Source organism: Chenopodium album, chromosome 2 (assembly GCF_948465745.1).
Source record: "Chenopodium album chromosome 2, dcCheAlbu1.1, whole genome shotgun sequence".
In the NCBI taxonomy this organism is placed as follows: Eukaryota; Viridiplantae; Streptophyta; class Magnoliopsida; order Caryophyllales; family Amaranthaceae; genus Chenopodium; species Chenopodium album.
This window is the reverse complement of record NC_137835.1, coordinates 76,416,086-76,438,862: the sequence shown is the minus strand read 5'-3', so window position 1 is coordinate 76,438,862 and position 22,777 is coordinate 76,416,086. Positions and strand designations below refer to the sequence as shown.

Genomic DNA, 22,777 nt, shown 5'->3' with positions numbered 1-22,777 from the left:
TTTTATTTTATTTTATTTTATCTTTTGATAATCCCCTCGTGTTTGATTTTTGGTTGTAGGTGTGTTCGGGTTGACAGTAGATTTCCTTGTTCAAATCAAGTTTGAAATTCCGAGTTTGAGTCAAATGTGTCCAAGCCAAGTCATGGGCTCATGGATGCTGCCACGCAACCCCAAATGCGAACAGCCACCACAACTACAACCACCAGCACCTCACCTCCAATACACCAACACCCAGCAACCCCTGATCCCTCACGCAAAACCGCAGCAATCACCACCACACTGCCAGAGCAGCCACCCAAACCACATCAACCAACCAATCCCCTGCTCCCTCAATTCATCAAACGCACCCACCTATCACAGCCACATCAAACACAACCACCTGCGAACCTCCACCATCAACCGCTCCCCTGCTCCCATAAACCGCACCTCTCACCAGCCACCAAAATCACAACCAAACCAGCAAATCACCACGACACCAAGCAGCAACCCCTCTCCTCCTCCATTCACCACCTCATGCACTGCTCCCTCACGCAACCCGCAGCTCACAAACCGCCAACAACCACCATTAACCTCCGTATCCACCACAAGTCGCACCACAATTTTCAATCACCAACCATCCCAACGCACCTGAACCAACATCAACCCCTGCACCACCGTCAACAACCAACAACAATTAAGCAACAAATCACAAATTCTCGCAGCTCCAATCAATCAATTCGCACAAGCATCAGCTAAAAATAGAGCAAATTCAGAGCAATTCAAGTTCAATTGGGTTCGAGCAAACCCAATAAGAGTTCGGTCGAAGTTCGAGTCAGAAAATTTTGAGGTTTTGTAATTTGAAGAGGTGTGGTCGAACACACCCATGGTTCGACCGAACGAACCCCGTAGTTCGGCCGCACCAACCTATGGTTCGACCGAACCACTTCACGAGCCTCGCACATGATAATTAATGAGATCGAACGGTTGATATTGAAGGTGAAGGGTGATGCTTGATGATTGCCATTGATGATTGTTGTTGATGGTTGATGGTGGTGATGATGCGTGGTGATGGTGTTTGAATTGGAGCAGCCACGAAATGAAGAGGGGCAAAAAACAATTAGTGTGATTGTTTTATTTTTTTCGTGGGTTTTCCTTGTTTTCCCCTTTTTATTTTATTTTATCTTTTTTGCTTTTTTTGGCTTTTAGTTTAGTTATTTTAATTGTTTTATTTCTTTTTAATTTCTTTTATATTATTTTAACTTGTATTATAAATACCCTCTTTGGGGTTATTTTCTAACAACTTTCAATCAACATTTTATTCTAGATAGATTAGATTAGTTTAGCCTATATTTTCTCTTTCTTAGGGTTAGATTAGGATTTTCTCTCTCTATTTTTAGGAGTAGTTGTAGAAAGAGAAAGCTTGGATTTCCATGGAGTTTTTGGGAGGTTGAAGAAGCAACTTTGTGGAACTTCTTCTCATCTATTCAATGAGCATTTTCTAACTTTCTCTCATCTTTATTTCTTTGCTTAATTCTTAGTTTTTGCTTTTTGTTTGTTGATTTGAGTAGATTAATTAGTTTGTTTGTTTAATCTTGTTTTTATTCTTATTTTACCTTGTTTTCCATGTCTTTCTTCATTATGTTAGCTTAGGTCTTGTTCTAGGGAATTGGATGAAGGTTATATTAATGAATTGAATGATTGATTGTGATTAGTATGAAATTGTTTCTTGATTATTGTGTATGGGTGATGCTTTTATGGATTAGAATCTTTCTAGCTAATCGATTCTATGCTCTTAATTGTGCTTTCAATCAATTGTGCGAGAGTGAGTTGGTTGAGAGCCCTAAATTCTTCCATACCTTTGCTAGGCTAGTTGCACGAGAGTGAATTAGTTTAGTAGGATAATTAACATGCTTAATTGTGCGAGAGTGAGTTAAATGTGTTAATGTTCCTAATCGAGGTCATTTTCATCTATTTGTATGATGTTGTTTAATACATTGATGTGATTGGATTCCACTTTCCCTAGTTTTAGTTAATTGCTCTTAGTAGTGTTTGGTTTAATCTTTCTCTATCTCTCAACCTTTCCTACTAGTCTAATTTGCACAAATTAATACACTTAGTCCTTTTGGGTTCGACCCTTTACTTTCCACTAACTAGTTTAGTGTAAGTTTAGGTATTATAAATTTCTAATTTGGTTTGGGTTAGTAGACCAACGACCTACTTCCACTCGCGTTCAAATTTTGGCGTCGTTGTCGGGGACTAAGGCGTTTATTAGTTTGTGTTGATTAGATTTGCTAGGTTCTTGTATATTATTTTATTTTTGTTTGCTTTTCTTTGTTCTTTGTATAAAAATGGCATGCTTATCTTTTCCTCAATTTTATGGTAAACCTTTCTATGCTTACTTTGAAAGACTAGATGGTTTTCTTAGTTACCATGGGTGTTCTTTTAGTGATGCTTGTGGTATAGCTTATTGGGGCATGAATGAGTATACTAGGGGAATGGTTGAGGACATGAATAATGGTAGATTTTGTCATTTGTCTATGCATGATGCTTGGGATTTCTTCACATGGCTTGCTAGGGATTCTTTAGATAGAGAATCTCATGTTTCTTGTTTTGATTCTCAATGCCAAGATTCTTTTAATTTTTGCATGAATTCTCTTGATACTTCTTATGTGCCTTGTGATGATCCAAGCATGCAAGTTGACCCCTTCCCCTCTTATGCTCATTGTGATGAGATTTGTGCTAATTTTGATGATATGCAATTTGATTTTGATCATGAACCTCAACCCAATAACATTGATGCCCAAATTCTCTCTCAAACGCAATATCTCACCCAACAACTCCAAGAGCTTCAAGAGGAACAAAAATTGAGATAAGTGAGGCTTGCCCAAGTGATGAGTGCTTTGATTGATTTAGATGGACGTGAGGCACCTCACTTAGAGTGTGAGAGTGTTGTTGAGGATGATGTGGGGCAAGGGTGTGAAGGTGAGGGGAGACTTTCTTGTGATGAGAGGATTTTTGAAGATTTTGATCCTTTTCATTCCCCATTTGAGCTTGAATGCCATCCTTCCCCTTATTCACCCCCTTTGAGAGCTTCCCTTGGTGAGGATGTGAGTGAGCCATCTTCATGTTTGAATGAGGGATTTCATGAGGATGATGATGATGAGTTTGAGCAATCAAGAGAGATTGAGAGTCCCTTGAGTGGTGGTGGAGGAGTTGAGAATGAAGAAAATGAGTAGTCCCATGAGTGGCGGTGGGAGTTTCAAGGCGACGACTTAGTTAGGGGAGGGGGCTGCTGTCAAGGGAAGGGGAAGGAGAGAGGGGTGGCTGACTAGTGGTGGCCTGGTGGGGGTGGTTAATAAATTAATTAATTATTAAATAGTTAAATGGGAGTTACGAAGTATATGATAATTAGAAGAAATTATTGGTTAATTAAGGGTCTATTTAATTCAGCTTAATTTTAGTTCAGTTCAGTTCAACTCCAATCATTTCAGTTCAATTCGGCTCTTAATTTCTTTCTCTCAATTCATTTCAGTTCAGTCCAATTCATTTTAGTTCAGTTCAGTTGAGCTCCAATTAGTTTAATTCAATTCAATCCAGTTCAATTCAGCTCCAATCAGTTAAGTAAATGTGAACAAACCCTAAATGAATTAGTAGGATTGGGTTGTTTTAAACAAAAAAAAAAAAAAAAAAAAAAAAAAAGGGGTTTTCTTTTACAATAAAGTTTTTACAAGATTTTTCTTCGCAAAATGGTGCATTAATTTTTTTTTTTTTGACAAATTTAACTAATTATTACCTGTGATAATCATGTATCACTTGATTACGAAGTGATCTACTCCGTATCATTATAGATGACAATAATTTTTCAGATTTCGATCTTAAGAGTTTCTAATCACAAGTCACATTTTTCAAAATTTTCCACAAATGATTTTTTTTAGTTATTAACTAGTTATTTTAAAATAAAATCAAAAGTAATCTTTTTTTTTTTTGACACAAACCGGAAGCACAAATTTATTAAGGCATCAAGTTTGCAATATCGTTACAAATGACCCCTTGTAATTCAAGCGGGTACTCTTCAAGCCAAACTCTAAACTCATTTAAAATGCAACTTAACTTTTCTAAACAATGTGCTACTTCATTCCCAGTTCTTTTGATGAAAGAAAAAGACACCCTACGACAATCCTTCGAAAGGTTCAGGATATCATTCACCATTTTGCCAAACTCATTTGGGGGAGTAATTCCTTTCTTCAAATGCTGGAAGAGCTTAATGCAATCAGTTTCTAACACAAAATCTCTGAATCCTGCTTCAATTTCCACCTTGAAGCTTTGTCTCATAGCATACGCTTCCCCAACATCAACCTCAAAATTACCCTGGGCACACTCGCAGCAAGCCAGCACAACATCTCCCTCACTGTCGCGTAAAATACCCCCACTCCCTAGCTTCTGCTGATCACCAAAAGCCGCATCTGCATTGAGTTTGAACACCCCAACAGCTGGTGCTTTCCAAACAGCACCCATCTGTAGGACGGGCTGATTCACCATAGCTTTCTCCACCTCATCTGCAAACTCTCCCACCAAGCTAGCAGCTTTGTGGATGACTCCCAACTCCGGCTTCTTCTTGCCTTCAAAAACCCAGCCATTTCGCCTCAGCCATACACCCCACGCCACACACCAGAAAAGATCCCACCACCTGCTGTCACTAATTTTTCTTTTCATAACAGAACACCACTCACTAAATCCCTCTGCCCCTCCCAACTCCACCTCCAACCTTAGGGCTGAGTATCTCCAAATCGCACCTATAGTAGGACAACCCAAAAGCATATGCAAAACCGATTCATTCTCTTCACCACACATTGGGCACAACATGTCCACATCTACACCTCTTGTAGCTAGATTGCTTCTAGTAGGAAGGCTGTTTTTGACACATCGCCACGCAAAAAATTTCACTTTTGGCAGAATATGAGCATGCCATATAGACCTCCAATTGAAATTACACCTTCCTGCAGAAGTGGAAGCTCTACTCCTCTCCTCCTCTTCAATCAACAAGTTGTACGCACTTTTTACACTATAATTTCCATCCTTTGAATAATGCCACGTCCAAGCATCCACTTTATCAAACAGCGGGATAGGAATACTTCTTATAAGGACTACTTCCCCTTGATTGAAACACTCACTAAGTAATTCCAGATTCCAGCTCTTGTCTTCCCAAATCTCAGCGACAAAATTAGGGATATTATCACCAACCCTTCTTTGAGACATGACACGAAAATCAGGTAAATTTGGTACCCAAGGATCATCCCAAATATTTATGCTATTCCCTGATCCAACACTTTTCCTTGCCCCTTTTTCAATTACATCTTTCACACTCATGATTGACCTCCACGTGAAACTCGAATTGGATGCTACTTTTGCTTCTAGAAAAGAAGAGTGAGGAAAATATTTGCCCTTTAGCACCCTATACATCAAAGAAGTTTCGTTCGTCAGAATTCTCCAAGCTTGTTTTGCTAACATTGCTTTGTTGAAGAGTTGCATATTCCGAAACCCCATACCACCATTATTTTTTGCCCTATACATCTTATTCCACGCAACCCAGCAGATTTTCCTTTCGTCTCCTTTTTGACCCCAGAAAAATTCCTACACATTCTCTCCACCTCTTTCAAAATACTACTCGGAATCGAGAAGCATTGCATTGCGTATGTAGGAATAGCTTGAGCCACATACTTGATCAAAATTTCTCGGCCCGCTTGAGATAAAAACTTTTCCTTCCACCCTTTTAGTTTCTTCCAAACCCGATCCTGAATACTCTGGAAAATAATCTTCTTAGACCCACCAATATATGTTGGGAGGCCTAAATATTTGTCATCTCCTTCGACAGCCTTAAAGGATAACTTCATCTAGAAGCATATTTTTCTTCTCACGATCAATGTTTCAGCTAAAAGACACTTCTGATTTTTCCATATTCAGTTTCTGGCCCGACGCCACTTCATAAGTAGAAAGAATTTCCAGGACTTTGTCAGCTTCATCTTCATTTGCCCAGACCAAAAGTAGACTGTTATCTGCAAAAAACAGATGAGAAATAGGTTCCACATGTCTACCAACTTTTACTCCATGTATCAACTTCTTCCTTTCCGCATCTCTCAAAAGAGCTGAGAGGCCTTCCGCACACATAATGAACAAGAAAGGGGAGAGAGGGTCTCCCTGCCGGAGCCCTCTGCTAGGCTTGAATATCCGAGATGGATGTCCATTCACCAGAACATCAACAGAAGCTGATGGCACAAAGTTCATAATATTTTTCATAAACATCTCAGGAAAACCAAATTTATTCATCATTTTCTCCAAAAAATCTCACTCTACTCTGTCATATGCTTTGCTCATGTCAAGTTTTAGCCCCACAAATCCTTTCTTTCTAGTCTTCTTCTTACGCAGATAATGAAAACATTCATAAGCCACCAAAATGTTGTTTGTAATTAATCTACCCGGCACAAAGCCACTTTGAGACTCACTAATAATAGTAGGTAGTACTTTTTTTAGCCTATTTGCTAAAACTTTTGAGACAATCTTATACAAGACATTACTTAGACTAATAGGCCTATAATCAACAGGAGACTCACACTCTTTTTTTTTGGGAATTAAAACAACATGAGTCTGATTAATAGAGCCTACATTACCTACATTATTAAGAATACTCAGAGAATTTTTAATCACATCATCACCAACAACATTCCAGAATTTTTGAAAGAAAATTACAGACATACCATCGGAGCCGGGGGCTTTTGTGGGGTGCATTTGGAAGAGCGCTTCACGCACTTCCTCACCATTAAACGGGGCAGAAAGATCACCGAATTGTTCCTCCGTTATTTTTTAGTCCACTTTATCAATTACACACTCTGCTTCCCCTTGCCCTCCTAATGAGAATAAGTCTTCGAAGTGGCTTGCTAGAACTTCAGAAATATGCTCCTCCTCCCGATAAAGGTTTCCAGCCGCATCTTTTATCTCCTTTATGTGGTTTCTTGCCTTTCTCTGACTAGCTTTTTCGTGGAAAAAAGATGTGTTTTTATCCCCGTTCCTTAGCCAGTCCTGTCTACTTCTCTGTCTCCAGAATAAGTATTTTCTACGTTCCAACTCATCCATTCTGTCATCTAAGGCTCTCATCTAGGCTATGATATCATCATTTTGGTCCTCCTTTATAAGACACTCCATCCAATCTCTACAATCTTTCTAACTCATTCACAATGTCACCGAATTTGTTGCGACTCCAAGCACTCAAGCTACTTGAAGTATGAGCTATTTTTTAGCATATATCCCCACCATAATGCCATGCATTTGCTACTACTTCCCCACACATTTCATCCCTCAACCACATCTCCTCAAATTTATACTGTTTTCTGTATTTTTTCTTCTTTGGCTTCCCAAACCCTTCACTAATACACAAAAGTAGAGGTAGATGGTCCGACTTTCGTTTTGAGAGATGTGACACAAAGGATCTAGAGAAAAGAGCACACCACTCTTTATTAGCAAAAAATCGATCTAGTCTTTCTTGCACATTTCCTTCCCCTCCTCTATTGTTAGTCCATGTGTAATCATGTCCCACATAACCCATGTCTTCAAATTCACACACTGCCATAGCATTTCTAAGGATCTCGGCTTCAGCAAAATTAAAGTCCCTTCCCCCTTTTTTCTCATTTGATGTGATCATGAGGTTAAAGTCACCCCCACAAATCCACGGACCACTATGATTATTGTGAAGATTATCAAGCAAAAGATCGGTCTTGAATTTATTTTCTTCCTCCGGAAACCCATAAACTCCCGTGAACCTCCATTTTCCTATATTTGGCCAACGTACCCATGCATCAATGTGGTTCATAGAGTAAGAACTTATCTCCACATCAAACAAGTCTTTCCATAGCAGAGCTAACCCACCACTCCTTTTCCTCCCTGTACCCTCACAACACACAACCAGCAAATTACTAAAATTCAACTTTGTCTTGAATTTCTCCATTTTATGCTTCTATAGTCTAGTTTTCGACAAAAAAATCATTTGGGGTTTTTCAAGGAAGACAACATTTTTTAGAGCACTCACCGCCGAGGTATTCCCCAAACCTCTACAATTCCATGAAAGTGTGTAATTCATTGTTCATCGAGAGCCCAAGGGGTGGGGCCCGCCACACTTTGATCAATCAAGACAATTTTGCGTTTTTTATTTGCTTCATCATTCATCACATCTTCATCCACCAACATGTCATTCTCATCTCCCTCTATCTCCCTGCTATCTCTTTTTTTCCCAGCTAACAATTCTCCTCCCTCCTTACCCCTATTGTTCTGCTTTAACAGAACAACCTTTTTTAGCTTCCTGCCCCTTTCACCAGTCAAAGTGAAATCCCCTTTTTCTCCCTCTTCAACCACCCAATCTCCCCCTCCTTGCTTCTTCATTTCTTTGTTTGTTTTTTCAACTACTAACTCCCCCCTTATATCATGCTCACTTTTATTTTCTGTATTTGTATTACCCTCCCCCTCCTTCTTATTTCCCTCACCTTCCCTATTTGCAACATAACATGCCACATTGTCTTCTTGTCCAACTATCCCCACTGCCCTCAGCACCATCTCCCCCTCTGTACCTATTTAGGGTAATTTTACCTCGCCACGTGGTCCAATCAGAGGATGACATGTGTCAGCCCCAGGATGGCCCAAGGTAGACCTATCCCTGCTTGACACGTGTCACTCCAAGAATCAGAGGAAAATGGTGGCCTTCAGGCCCAAATCCCGAGAAAGCCGCAATGCGGCGCAACCCACCAATGATTAGGGTTCAGTGACCTAATTAGGGGCACAAATCCCGAGGACCCTATAAATAGGGAGATTTCTCTCTTTTGGAGGGCACGTTTTGCCATTTATTACAAACTGTCCCTGTGATAGAGACATCTGAGCTTGGAATCCGAGCAGATACCCACCTAAATTTCCGCACCTTTTTCTCTCCCTTCAAGTTACTAACTTGTTCGTCGGAGGCGGAGCACCACCCAACCGGTGTCTCCGTTTGTTTTCCAGGTACAGGCCGCACCGGACCAGTCTTTGTGTTGTAACTCTCCCGAGGGACAAAAATACCCAAAACATTTGGCGCCGTCTGTGGGGATAGTACCTCGAAGATGGTTCAAGAGTCTGTACCACCTCCTAACCGTCTGAGCGATGACCCAGAAGTTTTTACAGACCAGGAGGATGAAGATCCTCAGGTCGAAACCTATACAGCCGATGATGGCTCTCTAATAATTAAGCGCATTCGGCCTAGAGAGACTCTGGAGCGGGGTGCCTCCTAGGCGGGTGCAAATCGACCTCCTGGGCAGCCGGAAGGGGAAACCCATACGGCAGCTGGATCAACACCTGTCACCCGAGACGAACTCATGAGATTCATGACGAGTTTCAAGGGTGAAATTAAAGAACTGATCACTAAGAGTCGGGCTGGCCCAAGTTGGGGTCAGACGGCCAAGAAGACTCCTCTGGAAAAGGGGAAGTCAGTCAGAGAACGGCAGCCCACTCCTCATCCAAAGGAGAAGGCATCCAGGACCATTGATTGGTCCAAAATTCTTCTACCTAAGAGGAATACCAACAATACCCGCCGGACCCAGCAGCCGGTGGGAAGTAAAAAGTCAACTCTTGATGCCCGGGAGATCATTAACCGGAAGAGAAATCAACTGCTATCTGAGTCAGCTTCTACGTCGAACTTTCCAGACAGCTTCAACAATACTTCTGCAGGGAATGCTCTTTCCTTGCATGAGAGTCAGACAGGCGGTAATACCGTCCACTCTGGCCCTCATATGATCGGGACTGCACCATATGTACCTTCTCAGGTCTACGGTCAGTACCCACCTTACTATATGCAGCCGGCCCTCTTCGGAGGTCAGGCGACATATCACAATGTCCAGCCACTGGACTGGCAGCTCCGTCTGCTTCGTCTGGGTGAACAACCTTCTGCGTTCACCCGGGAGATAACCGAGGCGGCACAGCCGACCAAGGTTAAGAATGTATTGGTGTGTACCTATGATGGTACCACCAACCCGGAAGATCACCTCATGGCTTACACCAACCTCATGTACTTACAGAGGTTGGATGATGCCACTTGGTGTCGATGCTTCCCGGCTATATTCAAGCAACCGACCTCTGCTCGCCTGGTAATCAGTCGGACTCCAAGAAGTCCGACAAACAGAAAGACAGCCGGCCTGCTCAGCCGGCCAAAAATAAAGAAGAGAGAAAGAAAAGAAAAGAAGTTTGTGCGGTTAGTGATTCTGACCAGCCGTCCTAGAAGAAGAAGAAAGAATTTAAACCGTACGTCCCTAAGTACGAGTTTAAAAAGGACAGCAACTCCATCCTCATGGAAATTAAGGACCGGCTGTCCCTAGAGAAGCCGAATCCAATGAAAAGTTCCATTCAATTAAGGAACAAAAACAAATTATGCCAATACCATGAGGAAGTTGGCCATGACACCAACGACTGCTTCAACCTTCAACGGGCGTTGGACCGTCTGGCTGACAAGGGGATGTTAAAGTCCTACATTTCTAAGTCCCCAGCCGGGGCAAAGAAGAAGAACAAGGGTCAGTCCTCCAAGACTACCACCCAGCCTACTAGTAGCTCGGATACCGACAAGGAGCCGATCTACACAACAGCAGGCGGGTTCTCATGTGGTGGCCCTACTATCCGGGGCACCAAGAGCCATCTTCGAAAGATGGACAAAGATGATGATGAGCAGGCGTCTGCAAGCTCCTCCTTCCCAGACGTCCTGATCACTGAGAAGGACAGGGGCAGCGTCCGACGTCCACATGATGACCTAGTCGTCATTGAATGTAAGGTTGTCAACCAGCTGGTTGGACGGATCCTTATTAACACCGGCAGCTCATCAGACATCATCAGCCTCCGATGCCTGCAAAAGCTGAAATACAATGTCAGCAGCATGCATCCGGTCACCCACCCCTTGGTTGGTTTTGGGGGTGGGATGGTCTACCCAGACGGAAGAATTGACTTACCCATCCGGCTAGGAGAGAAAGGCCAGGGACGACATATTGTCGTCAGGTTCTTGGTCGTTAAGGAGTTGACCGCCTACAACATTATCCTTTGCCGGCCAACTCTCAACGAAGCCAAGGCGGTAATCATCCCGTCTCTCATGCTCATCAAGTATGAGAGGGATTATGGCTCTGTTGGTTCCTTGAATGGGGATCACAAGACGGCCTGAGAGTGCTATCTCTCAGCCGTCAAAGATACTGTGGCCCCTGGCGGCCAGGAACCAATAAACCTTGACAATATCAAGGATGCCGACCCAGTACCTGCCCCACCAGCAGTCGGGAAGAAAAGAAAGGCACCTCTGCTGGTGGAGGTGAAGAAAGAGAAAAAATAGCAATCACTGACCAGTGAACAGTCAGACGAGCTCCGTCCCCAACCGGCAGGTGAAAGCATTGGTCTCGTTCTGGATGACGGCCGTCCAGAGCGTACTGTAAAGGTTGGGACGGTTGCTCATGCTACTCTGGGTGCCAGCTTGCACCTTCTGCTGAAAGAATTCAAGGACATTTTGCCTTTGAAGTGGAAGAGATGCCAAGCGTCAGCTCGGATCTCGCTGTCCACAAACTCGCCGTGGACCCCAAAAAGAAGCCCATCCGGCAAAAGAAAAGAAACCACGGCAAGGAAAGAAGTCAGGCGGCAGCTGCCGAATTCAAAAAGTTGCTAGACGCCAGGTTCATTCGGCCTTGTAATTTCCCCAACTAGGTGGCCAATGTGGTCCTTGTTAAGAAATCGAATGGGACCTGGCGCATGTGTGTTGATTACACAGACCTCAACAAGGCGTGTCCTAAGGACAGTTACCCGCTTCCAAAGATCGACAGTCTGGTCGACTCTACAGCCGGACACGCCTTGATGAGCTTTATGGATGCCTATTCTGGCTTCCATCAGATACCCCTCTGGAAGAAAGATCAAGAGAGGACGGCCTTCGTCACTAATTTGGGGTTATTTTGTTATACTATGATGTCGTTTGGCTTGAAAAATGCATCTGCCACTTTCCAACGGATGATTAATACGGTCTTCATTAATCAAATTGGAAGGAATGTGGAGGCGTACATTGATGACATGATAGTCAAATCCAAGCAACAGGCGGATCACCTTCCTGGTCTCAGAGAAACATTCACCACCCTCAGGCGGCATAAGGTCATGTTAAACCCCAAGAAATGCGTCTTTGGTGTTGAGTCTGGGAAGTTTCTCGGATTCCTGATTGATCAAAGGGGGATAGAGGCTAACCCTGAAAAGGTACAGGCGGTGATTGACATGAAGTCACCCCGTTCTGTCAAGGAAGTTCAGAGACTCACTGGTTGCCTGGCCGCCTTGGGGAGGTTCCTTAGCCGGTCAGGCGACAAATGCATTTACTTCTTCCAAGCAATCAGGAAGAATACCAGGTTTGAATGGGGAGACGATGCTGAGACGGCATTCCAGAAGTTAAAAGAGCACTTGCATTCTCTACCTAGGTTGGTCAGTCCTTTGCCTAGGGAGACGTTGTACATGTATTTAGCCGTTTCATATCATGCTCTCAGTGCCGTTCTCCTTGCTACGCGAGACGGCGTTCAGCTCTCGGTTTACTTCATTAGCCATGTTCTCAAAAATGCTGAACTCCGGTAACCCATGGTTGAAAAATTTGGCCTTGCTTTGTATATGGCATTAAAAAAGTTGAAGCCTTACTTTCTGGCACATCCGGTGGTGATTTACACCGACCAGCCACTCAAGCGGCCAATGTCCACCTTTGAGTCATCCGGGAGAATGTTGAAATGGGCTATTGAAATGCAAAGTCTTGAAATCACTTACGAACCAAGAAAGACAGTGAAAGGTCAGGCGTTTGCCGACTTCATTGTTGAAATGACCCGTCCGGTGGCTCCGGATAATCTTGATCAGGTTTGGAAAGTGTATGTAGACGAGAGCTCTACAAAGAATGGCTATGTTGCAGGTGTAATCTACGAGTCTCCTGAAGGGGACAGATATGAGTATGCACTACGGTTCAAGTTTCAGGCCTCTAACAATGAGGCGGAATATGAAGCCCTGCTAACCGGTATCTGTATGTGTAAGGCGGCAGGGGCAATGAAAATTGACGCCTACTCTGATTCACAGTTGGTCGTTAGCCAGTATGAGGGAAAATATGAGGCAACTCATCCGGCTATGATCAAATACCTTCAGGCAGTCAAAGAAGAGGCTGGGGCACTTGAGGAATTCCGTCTGAATCAAGTGCTTAGATCGGATAACAACCAGGCGGATGCATTGTCAAAACTGGCATCTTCCGCCTGCCATGATACGCCTCGGTCAGTCTTCTGGGAAGTACTTGAAAAAAGAAGCATCCATGAAGATCCCATTGGAACTCTTGACCGAAGCTATACCTGGATGGATGGCATCCGGGCCTACCTTTTAGACGGTACACTTCCTGATTCGCCACAGGAGGCAGCCGTCCTGAAGAAGCGAGCTGCAAGCTTCGAGTTGAGAAATGGAGAACTCTTCAAGGCGGGGTTTCTGAAGCCTCTGTTGAAATGTGTCACCCCAGAAAGGGGAAGAAAGTCTCGAAGACTTGCACTCGGGATTCTGCGCCTCCCACATAGGCGGCAGGTTCCTAGCCGTCAGAGTCAGACGACATTATTTTTGGACCACTCTTGAGGCAGACGCCAAGGAGTTGGTGAAGAAATGTGACAAGTGCCAAAAATTTGGCAAACTTATTCACCGTCCGGCTACTGATCTGACGGCCATCCACAGCCCAATCCCGTTTGCAAAATGGGGCATGGACATCTTAGGTCCTTACACGCCTGCTCCAGGCGGAAAGCGCTACATCTTGATGGCTGTGGATTATTTCACTAAGTGGGTGGAGGCTGAGGCGGTTAAGAACATCAAGACCTCAGACGTAATTTCCTTCATCTGGAAGAACATTATCACCCGGTATAGGGTGCCTATGTCTATGGTGTTCGATGATGGTCCTTAGTTTGAGACACCTCAGCTCAAAACTTGGTTGGGAGATCAAGGGATCTCAAGCTGTTTTGCATCAGTCGGCCGACCCCAAGCAAACGGCCAAGTTGAAGCCTTTAACAAACTAATCTCAGACGACATTAAGAAGAAAATTGAAAGAGCCGGTGGCTTGTGGGCAGAAGAGTTAATCCATGTCCTATGGGCCATCCGGAAAACAGCAAAGGGGGCAACCGGTGAAACCCTATTTCTCATGGTTTACGGTGCTGAAGCCGTCTTGCCCATCGAACATTACGAGCCGACTCTCAGAGTCATGCTATATGATGAAGTGGCAAACTGGGAAGCAATGCGCCTGGCATTGGATTCACTCCCAGAATGCAGGGGCAATGCCGCCTTTCGTCATGAGATTTACCGTCTGAAAATGACCAGAGCTTACAACAAGAAAGTACACAAGCGTCCCTTGAAAGTTGACGACTTAGTGTTACGGAAAATGGAGGCAACCGGTAGGGCCAATGAGCTGGGAAAGCTAACTTCAAATTGGGAAGGTCCCTACCGGATTTATGAAGAAGTAAGAGACGACACCTACCGCCTGGAAACTCCAGACAGCAGACGCCTGCCTAGAACTTGGAATGTAGACAATTTGAAAAAGTACTACTTCTGATAATGTAAATTTTTTGTAAACAGTGAGTCAATTAATGAGAATTCAGACTTTGTTTGCAAAATTGTTTTGTTGTTTTTTTATAATCTGCCTGGGTAATACTCAGACGGATTCTTCATTTAACTAACTAAGTTTGATACTTAGTAAAGGTTACAATTGTTTGACCGCCTGGGTAATACTTAGATGGATCCTTTGTGTATTTAACTAAGTTTGATACTTGGTATGATTTAATAATTGCCTGTCCGTCTTGGTAATACTCAGACGGGCTTTTTTGTTTAACCAACTAAGTTCGACACTTAGTGTAAATTCAATGTTGTAATAACGCTCGGCCAATGCTCCGATTAAAAACTAAGCACAAAAACGCTTAGTGGCTATACAACCGGTCCTAAACAAGACCAAAGGCAAAAGGGCCGGATGGTTTCTTATTTTATAAACCGCCTGTCCCAACATGGACAAAGGCGTCCGGCGACACCCCTCCGGGTGCAATCGTCGCAGATAACAGACTATTTGTCGATTATATGTACCTATGCAGACGACAAAAATTGAACGACCGAATTGGTCAACTCATAGCCGTCTTACCAGAATGATCTGTGAAGAACGATCAAGTTACCAAATACCGGATGCCCCGAGGCATCAGTCGGTCACCGGCTGAAGTTCTCACTTAGGTTATTTATTCCAAAGTTGCACTTTCTATCCCAATTAGGGCAAAAGAGTTGTGCAATGGCTATGCAATCTCTACCAAGACGGAGAAAAACCGTTTGGTTAGTGACTGGAACGCCTGTTGGTGTACGGCTGTGCACTTGGTTTGGGTCAATCACTACTGTGATTGATTGACTTACAAACGTATCATGCTCTTTGCAGCATCAGACGTTCCCAAGTCAATCAACCAACTCAATTTGAAACCAACCACATAGCCGTCCAGGGGCAAGGACAGCCGACTTTTAATAAGTTAGGCAAAAAATCGCTGCATGCTTTTCATAAGTTAGGAAAAAATCAGGCATATACGCACAAATGCAAAAATTGAAATCCAAACATAAATGCAAAATGATCAAAACTGACTCAGTCGGTGCATTCATAAAAAGTCCACCCAACCAAACGGTTGTAGTGGATCAAATGTTAACCGGACCCCGTCCGGGAGAAGATAGAAATTATTGATTACTCGGCTCCTCAGCCGATAAATACAAGGATACTCGGCACGCAGGCCGGAAAAGCAAGTTTTTGGCATACTGCCGCAGATTAAAGAAAAAATAAAAAAAGAAGAGTTGGCATACTGCCGCTGAAAATCACTTTTGGCCCACATGCGGCTCCTCCTGGTCCTCCTTCTCTTCCTCATCATCTGAGGGAATCTCATGCGCTTCACCAGAACCAGGTAGCTCAGGCGCGGGAAACTCAGTGTTAGCGTTGGCCCAGGCGTCGAAGGACTCAGGCTCTGGCTCACCTTTCTCTCTCAAGTACACCACGTCCTCGGCGTACCTGTGAGCCAGTGCCCAGATGCCATAATCCTTGTCTGGGTACAAGGCAGCCTAGGCGATCTTCATGCAGGCGTCGTTGTCAGCATTGTTTTCAGCAACCAGGCGGATTTGCTCCGCCTTCAGAGTTGCTGCAAAGTTTATCTAAGCCTGGGCAGCCTCCTTCTCCAGCTTCTCAACCTTGGCTTTCAGGTTGGTGTTCTCTTCAGAAACACCTTGGAGTGTTCCAAGGTCCGCCCGGGCCTTCTTGAGCGCCTCGTCAGCCTTCTTGAGGCCCTCATCTGCCTTTTTCTGGGCCTCCTCCGCCTTCTTCTGAGTCGTCTCAGCGTCGTTCACCCGCTGGTTGGCCGTCTTCAGATCCGCCTCCAGCTGCTGGATTTTCGACGCCTGTGTCATGGTGATTGCTTTAGTTTCAAGTTCATTTACGATAGTGGAGTATAAAGCAACATTATCAGCGTCTGTGGAGGACTTCTTGGCCCTTTTTACCTCTTCCCCTTTGCGGGAATAAGGACGCTTGAGCCCGTCTACCCGCAGCAGAGCCTGCAAAAGCAAATCAAGTTAGTATTGCAGACGGAGTAAAGCACTTGGAAAAAGTTGTTAAGTATCTTACCTCAGCCAGAAGGGACAGGATTCGTTCCAGGTTGAACGTCTCTATCCCAGGGATAGCGTTCTTGTCCTTCCTGCTCACCGCCTCCAACATGGCCTTAGCATGCCTCTGGATGTCTGGCCAGCGAAGAGATTGATCTGCACCATAATCAACAGGTGATAAGCACGAAATTAAGGCAACACCTATCTGTTGCCGGCCGTATGAGGATGACGTATGTTGGGAGTGGGATTTCACTCGCAAAGGCCACCCCAGCTCAGGCGGGGATTCAAATGGGTTCTTACCTTTAGAGCCGGCCAAGCGGGAGCCGCTTGCAGGTGTGGTGAACCCCCCGGTTGTTGATAGGGGGTTGACGAGGTCGAGGCCCAAACTGCCGCCTATCCTCTCATTTCGCCTCCCTATCCGCATCTGGTTATTCTCGGCTGAGGCGCTAGGAGTTAAGGTGGAGGCAGACTTTTTGGTCTTGTTAGGGGTGGAGGCGGATTCCTCCCTGGCCCGTTTAAGATCTTTCTCAAACGTCTTCCCTACCTCTCCCCCCTGTGAAAATAACCAAGTTAAAGTTAACATCCGGAGATAGTAAACTTTGAGGTCAATCTAAGAAAGAGTCAAGTGTTTTTACCTTGGCCCTGACTGCGGCCGCCTGTTTTTCCGCAAGCTCCTTGCGGATGGTTGCGGAGGACTGCTTGGGTGTCTTCTCCGTTTGCAACATGCTTAAAGCTTCTTCTGCAAAAAGAAAAAAGTTGATCAATACATCAAGCAATTCTGATACAAAAGTACTACAGGCGGATGTCAGGCGCATACGTTTGGAAAACATGTTTCCTAGCCCGCAGGCGGCTAAGAAAAACTTGTCCCTTAACCAGGCACTCTTAGGGATCCAGTTCTTGGGGACTTTTATTGTCTCCTCGGTTGACAAGGTTGCGTCTGTGAGGCCGAAAAAGTCTGCCTCAATTATTTTGTCGAAGTCCTCATCTGGGATCCGGGGAAGAGCGCACTTCCGGCCCATCAGTTCGGGCTTCTTATTGTATTGGCGGAATTTGTAGTTCTCCCGCCTGCTGGGAGCCGACAGCAGGTAGAACTTGTGCTTCTTGCCGTCAAATTTGGAGACCTTGTCTAAGGTCATCATGTATTGGGGATACGTGGTTAAAGTGTACCACACCCTCCAGCCGCCTGGGCTTCGACTAAGATAATGCATCTTAGCAAAAGCTTCCCAGCTGGGATGGAGCCCCTGGAGTTCGCAGGCAGCAACATACCCCAAGATGTTTGCCCAAGAATTGGGGGTAAGTTGCCAGACTCCGAGGCCGTAGCCTCTCAAGATTGCCTTCACCGCCTGGTGAAGGGGAAAGCGAAGACCGGCCTTGAATGCCGCCTCATAACAGCCGAAGTAGCTGTTGGCGTTCTGTTGATCGTCTTCCCAGGCGATGGTGCCGTCCTCAGGCGGCACTCTGATTTTGTACCCGTCTTCTAACGGGTGCATTTGTTTAAATCTCTTTAAGTTCTCCTCCATGTGACCCCTGTCTTTGGCTGAGACGTGGATTTTGAAGGGGTCGTTCTTCTCACTCCACTTCTTCCTCTCCTCCTTCTCACTGTCTTCAAGCGGTGGCAAGTCGTCACTGCTCTCAGAAGTGGAGGCGGAACTGTCGCTTTCCGTCTCCTCCTCATTTTATGGCAAAGGAGCTGAGACGGTGTAGGGAATAGTTTCAAGCCTTTAAAAATCCCACTAGCTTGAACCCCACTGTGATCATACACTAAAGTACGGTGGCGTCCAAAAGGGAAGAAGATAGAGCAAAAGAGTCGCCAACAAGTTTTTAAGGAACTTGTAAACCGTTCACGAGGTGAAGGTTACACCCCTTAACGATCCAAGAGATCGTCAACTCCATAAGGTCATGAACCAAATAAGGGTTCGGGGATGAAGGTACAAATCCAACCTAAAAGAGATTGAACCTGCCCTAATAATAGGCCTCTACTTTATTCTGCTCGTATTCATGTGCGCTTTCTGATTAGCATATAATCAATAGGATTAACCCTAAACCTGTTTAATCTATGTTGGTTGAATTTAATGCACAAATAAACTATTATTGGTGATCACTTGAATTTATAATCACAATTAACCCTAAACAAGATTATTAATTATCTTATTAAGCGTGATTGCAAGTACAAATTCCCTTTAACATGCATAAAAGGAGATCAAGCAATAACAATAAATAATAATACATATCAAGCAACATAAATAAATAATCAACATCATTAATGATAATAATATCAATCATAATCAATAATAATCATGCTAATATTAAAGCATAATAAATATAGCAAGATCCTAGGCATAATACTAACAAGATTAATAACAAACCCTAGCATGTCACTAAGCATTAAAAATCAAATCTTTAGCCCTAACATGATACTAACATGAATTAACATTAGGAAGAACATAGGAAGCATCGTACTTTTAATCATACTTAATATTAAATTTACCCTAGACATGATACTAGGAATATCATAATAACAATCTAAGCATGATATCTACATACATCATAAACCAATTAAACCATTAAAGTACTTACTTGGATGCCTCGTACCTCTTTCTAATAACAAAATACACACGTTAGTAACTTCAAGGAAAATAATAATCAAAGCAATTAAATTAAATAATTGAAAGAGAGATTTGGGACCAAACCCTCAGAAATTAAAACCTTTCACGTCTAGGGCGAAGGCAACTTCGAATATGGCTAGGTGTATCAAGATCTTGTGAATGCGGAATTTTGTATGAAAAAGCAAGAAAGAATTAAAAAAGAAAAGAATGCCAATGAATTAATATTATTGAAAATTGATGAAGGAAAGAGATGAATGAAAAGAATTAAATGATTGGTAATTGAAAACTTGTGAATGAGGAGAGTTGATGAATCTTGATGCTTGTTGATGATTCTTGATGAATGAAAACGGAGTTTTTAATACGATATTTATAGAGAAAATCATCCAAAAAAGATAATTTAACAAAACAGAGTCTGAAGATCGAAAATCAACCTTGGCGCCAGCCCTGGCTAGTTGGCGCCAGCACCAGTGGCTAGCGCCAGGCGCCAATGGCTAGCGCCTGGCGCCAATCCTGGTTCCAGGCGCCAAGGCCTGGGGTTGGACGCCAAACTGATTTTCCACGCGTTTTCGAAAATCTGATAAATTTCCCGTACTGGAAGATAAAATAATATAATTCCAATCGAAAATGTTATTTGATCTTGATTAAAACTCTGAAGAGTCCTAATTGAATTAGGAATGATAAAGACCTTCTAGAATATTCTAGAAGACTAAAACCATTCCTAATTGCATTAGGAATGATAAATTATATTAGGCCCTCCCCTAGATCATTAGGCCGTACTTAAAGCTCAAACCGGGCCCAGTTTAGTAAATTGGCCATAACTTCCTCAATATTCATCGGAATTGGGCTTATAATATATCGTTGGAAAGGTCTTTGCAAGCCCTATCCAACTACACCACTATTGGACCCATATCATGGACCAACCAAACTGGATTGGCTGTTTTCTTAAAATAAAGTTTTCAAAAACAGGGAGGAGAGAAAAGAAATAAAACTTTCCGCAACACTAAACCTTTCCACACTTCGTTTCATTCGATTATGATTCGACGTGAAAGGCACTCATCACCGGGTTTGGTTTTGGGGAGACACAAATGGGTGTCAACAGACGGCTTCATCGCCGCCTTGGTCGCATTCTTCCAAAAAGGAATCTGCGGGAGTTGAAGGGGCACGCGGAGGGGATCTCTCCAGAGCCGTCTGGTTTCTCTGACCAGACGCTTCTCCCTCAGGCGTTTGGTCGCCTGAGCCCTCGCTTCTGTAGTCCAGATCGGGGGCCGTCTGCATAGTCCGAGCCATTGTGTCCTTCACAGACACGTAAATGGTCGGAATCCAAGCAAAAGGGTGGTCCCAACACCCCGAGACGGCACTCCCAGTCCTAGACTCAGCCGTCCCTGGTGACCGGCTGGACTTTAACCTAGGTTGTGCCGTGTGTGTTGGTGATGCATCCATTTATTGCAAGAAATATGTACAAGCGGTGAAATATGAAAAAGAGCTGAGAGAAGCAGAGACGGTACCTTTGGATTTGATATCTGAAGAAAGACGGATCCGGCTAGGTTGACGGGAACGAGTTTTCGTACTTGCGCTTGACTTAGACGGCTGACTTCTGCTCTCTCAAAGTTCTCTCTCTTGAAATTTTTTTGTAAACGTACAAAATTATGAGGGTAAACGGCTATATATAGAGGGTAAATGCGGGGGCATCCCCGTAATTTACTCAGAAGTTGAACGGTTACTTTTTGGCGGTAAAATTACCACCAACCGGAGCGTGACACGTGTCGCAGATGCCACGTGGTGTGCCACGTCACATCCGTGAGGGGCAAATGTTTAGGGTAATTTTACCCCGCCACGTGGTCCAATCATAGGATGACACGTGTCAGCCCCAGGATGGCCCAAGGTGGACCTATCCCTGCTTGACACGTGTCACTCCAGGAATCAGGGGAAATTGGCAGCCTTCAGGCCCAAATCCCGAGAAAGCCGCAATGCGGCGCAGCCCACCAATGATTAGGGTTTCAGTGACCTAATCAAGGGCACAAATCCCGAGGACCCTATAAATAGGGAGATTCCCCTCTTTTGGAGGGCACGTTTTGCCATTTATTACAAATTGTCCCTGTGATAGAGACATCTGAGCTTGGAATCCGAGCAGATACCCACCTAAATTTTCGCACCTTTTTCTCTCCCTTCAAGTTACTAACTTGTTCGTCGGAGGCGGAGCACCACCCAACCGGTGTCTCCGTTTGTTTTGCAGGTATAGGCCGCACCGGACCAGTCTTTGTGTTGTAACTCTCCTGAGGGAGAAAAATACCCAAAACAGTACCCTTTTTAATCACCTTCAGCATTGCCTCCCTGCTCGCTTCTCATCAGCCCCCATCACTTTGCGTTGCTCCTTTGGAGAGGTAAAACATAACTTCCTCACTGCTCCAACAAGTCCCAATTTTATCACATCAGGGTCATTATATGAAGGGGTCTTTTTGATGACATTTGAAGTCCTAAGGCTTTCAACCCAGGCTCTCTCGAAGTCTCTTTCACCCGCATCAAACCTGGTCTTCTTTTTAGGAGAGGCTCGAAGCCAAGGTCCATACTGATAGACCATCTTCTTGTCATCGTCTTTGGCTTGATCCTTTTGCTGACATTCCCTCTACGTGTGATCCAGGCACCCACAAAAAAAGCAAAAATCGGCTAAACGTTCATATCTTATATCAATCCAACGAGACTGATTATTGCCCATGCCAAGAAACAATCCTCTCCTCAACGGCTTATTAATGTCTATTAGAACTTTAATTCGCATACTCTCTCCCCATCCCAATGGATCAGAGTTGTCCAACTCCATGAAACCTCCAAGAAACTCACCAACGTCATACATTACAGCAGCAGAGCGTTTATTGAGCGACACATCGAGCAATCTCACCCACATTGGAGTGTGTTTGAAGGTTATTTCCGAAGGTTTTTCATCTCCATACACCTCCTGTAACAGCAACCATTTTTCATCAAAGAACCAAGGCCTCCCTTCCAACACTCTGTATTTGTCCTCCGAGCAAAAAAATTGAAAAACGAATAAATTCGTTTCCACTACCCTAATAGCAAACTTCTCCTTTAATTTCCATACATTCGTCAAGGTACGCTTCATCGCCTCAAGATTATAAGGTTTTACAGTCCACAAGTTTCCAACCAACGTAAGATGTAATTGGGTTTTTGTATCGTCAGTCACCGTTTTGACATAGTCTCCGCCCAAAACAACACCTTCATCTTCCGTCAGTTTTAATTTTTTCCACTCATCTAGTAATTCTTCCTCCATTCAGATTAATCGTAACAAATTTAAGGATTTAATTGGCTTAGAATTATTGTGAAATTGCTAGGGAAATTGGGAAAAAGGATGTCGCACTCCTAAACCCTAGACCGGGACTACTCACCCTATCGAGGGACTAAAAACCATACACTTTATTGGGCGTTAGTACAGCTAATTAAACTAAAAGTAATCTTTCTTGAATATAGGGCTAATTAAAGATTTTTTTTTTAAATATAAAAAAAATCAAGAAAGG

General features: G+C 43.8%; 1 protein-coding gene across 1 annotated transcript; it reads right to left on the bottom strand.

Moving 5' to 3' along the window:
• Positions 1–7,267: 7,267 nt before the first annotated feature.
• Positions 7,268–7,975, bottom strand: LOC145575993 (uncharacterized). Its single transcript, XM_081633782.1, has one exon. It carries the CDS (start codon positions 7,973–7,975, stop codon positions 7,268–7,270), a length of 708 nt encoding a protein of 235 aa, XP_081489908.1.
• Positions 7,976–22,777: the final 14,802 nt, after the last annotated feature.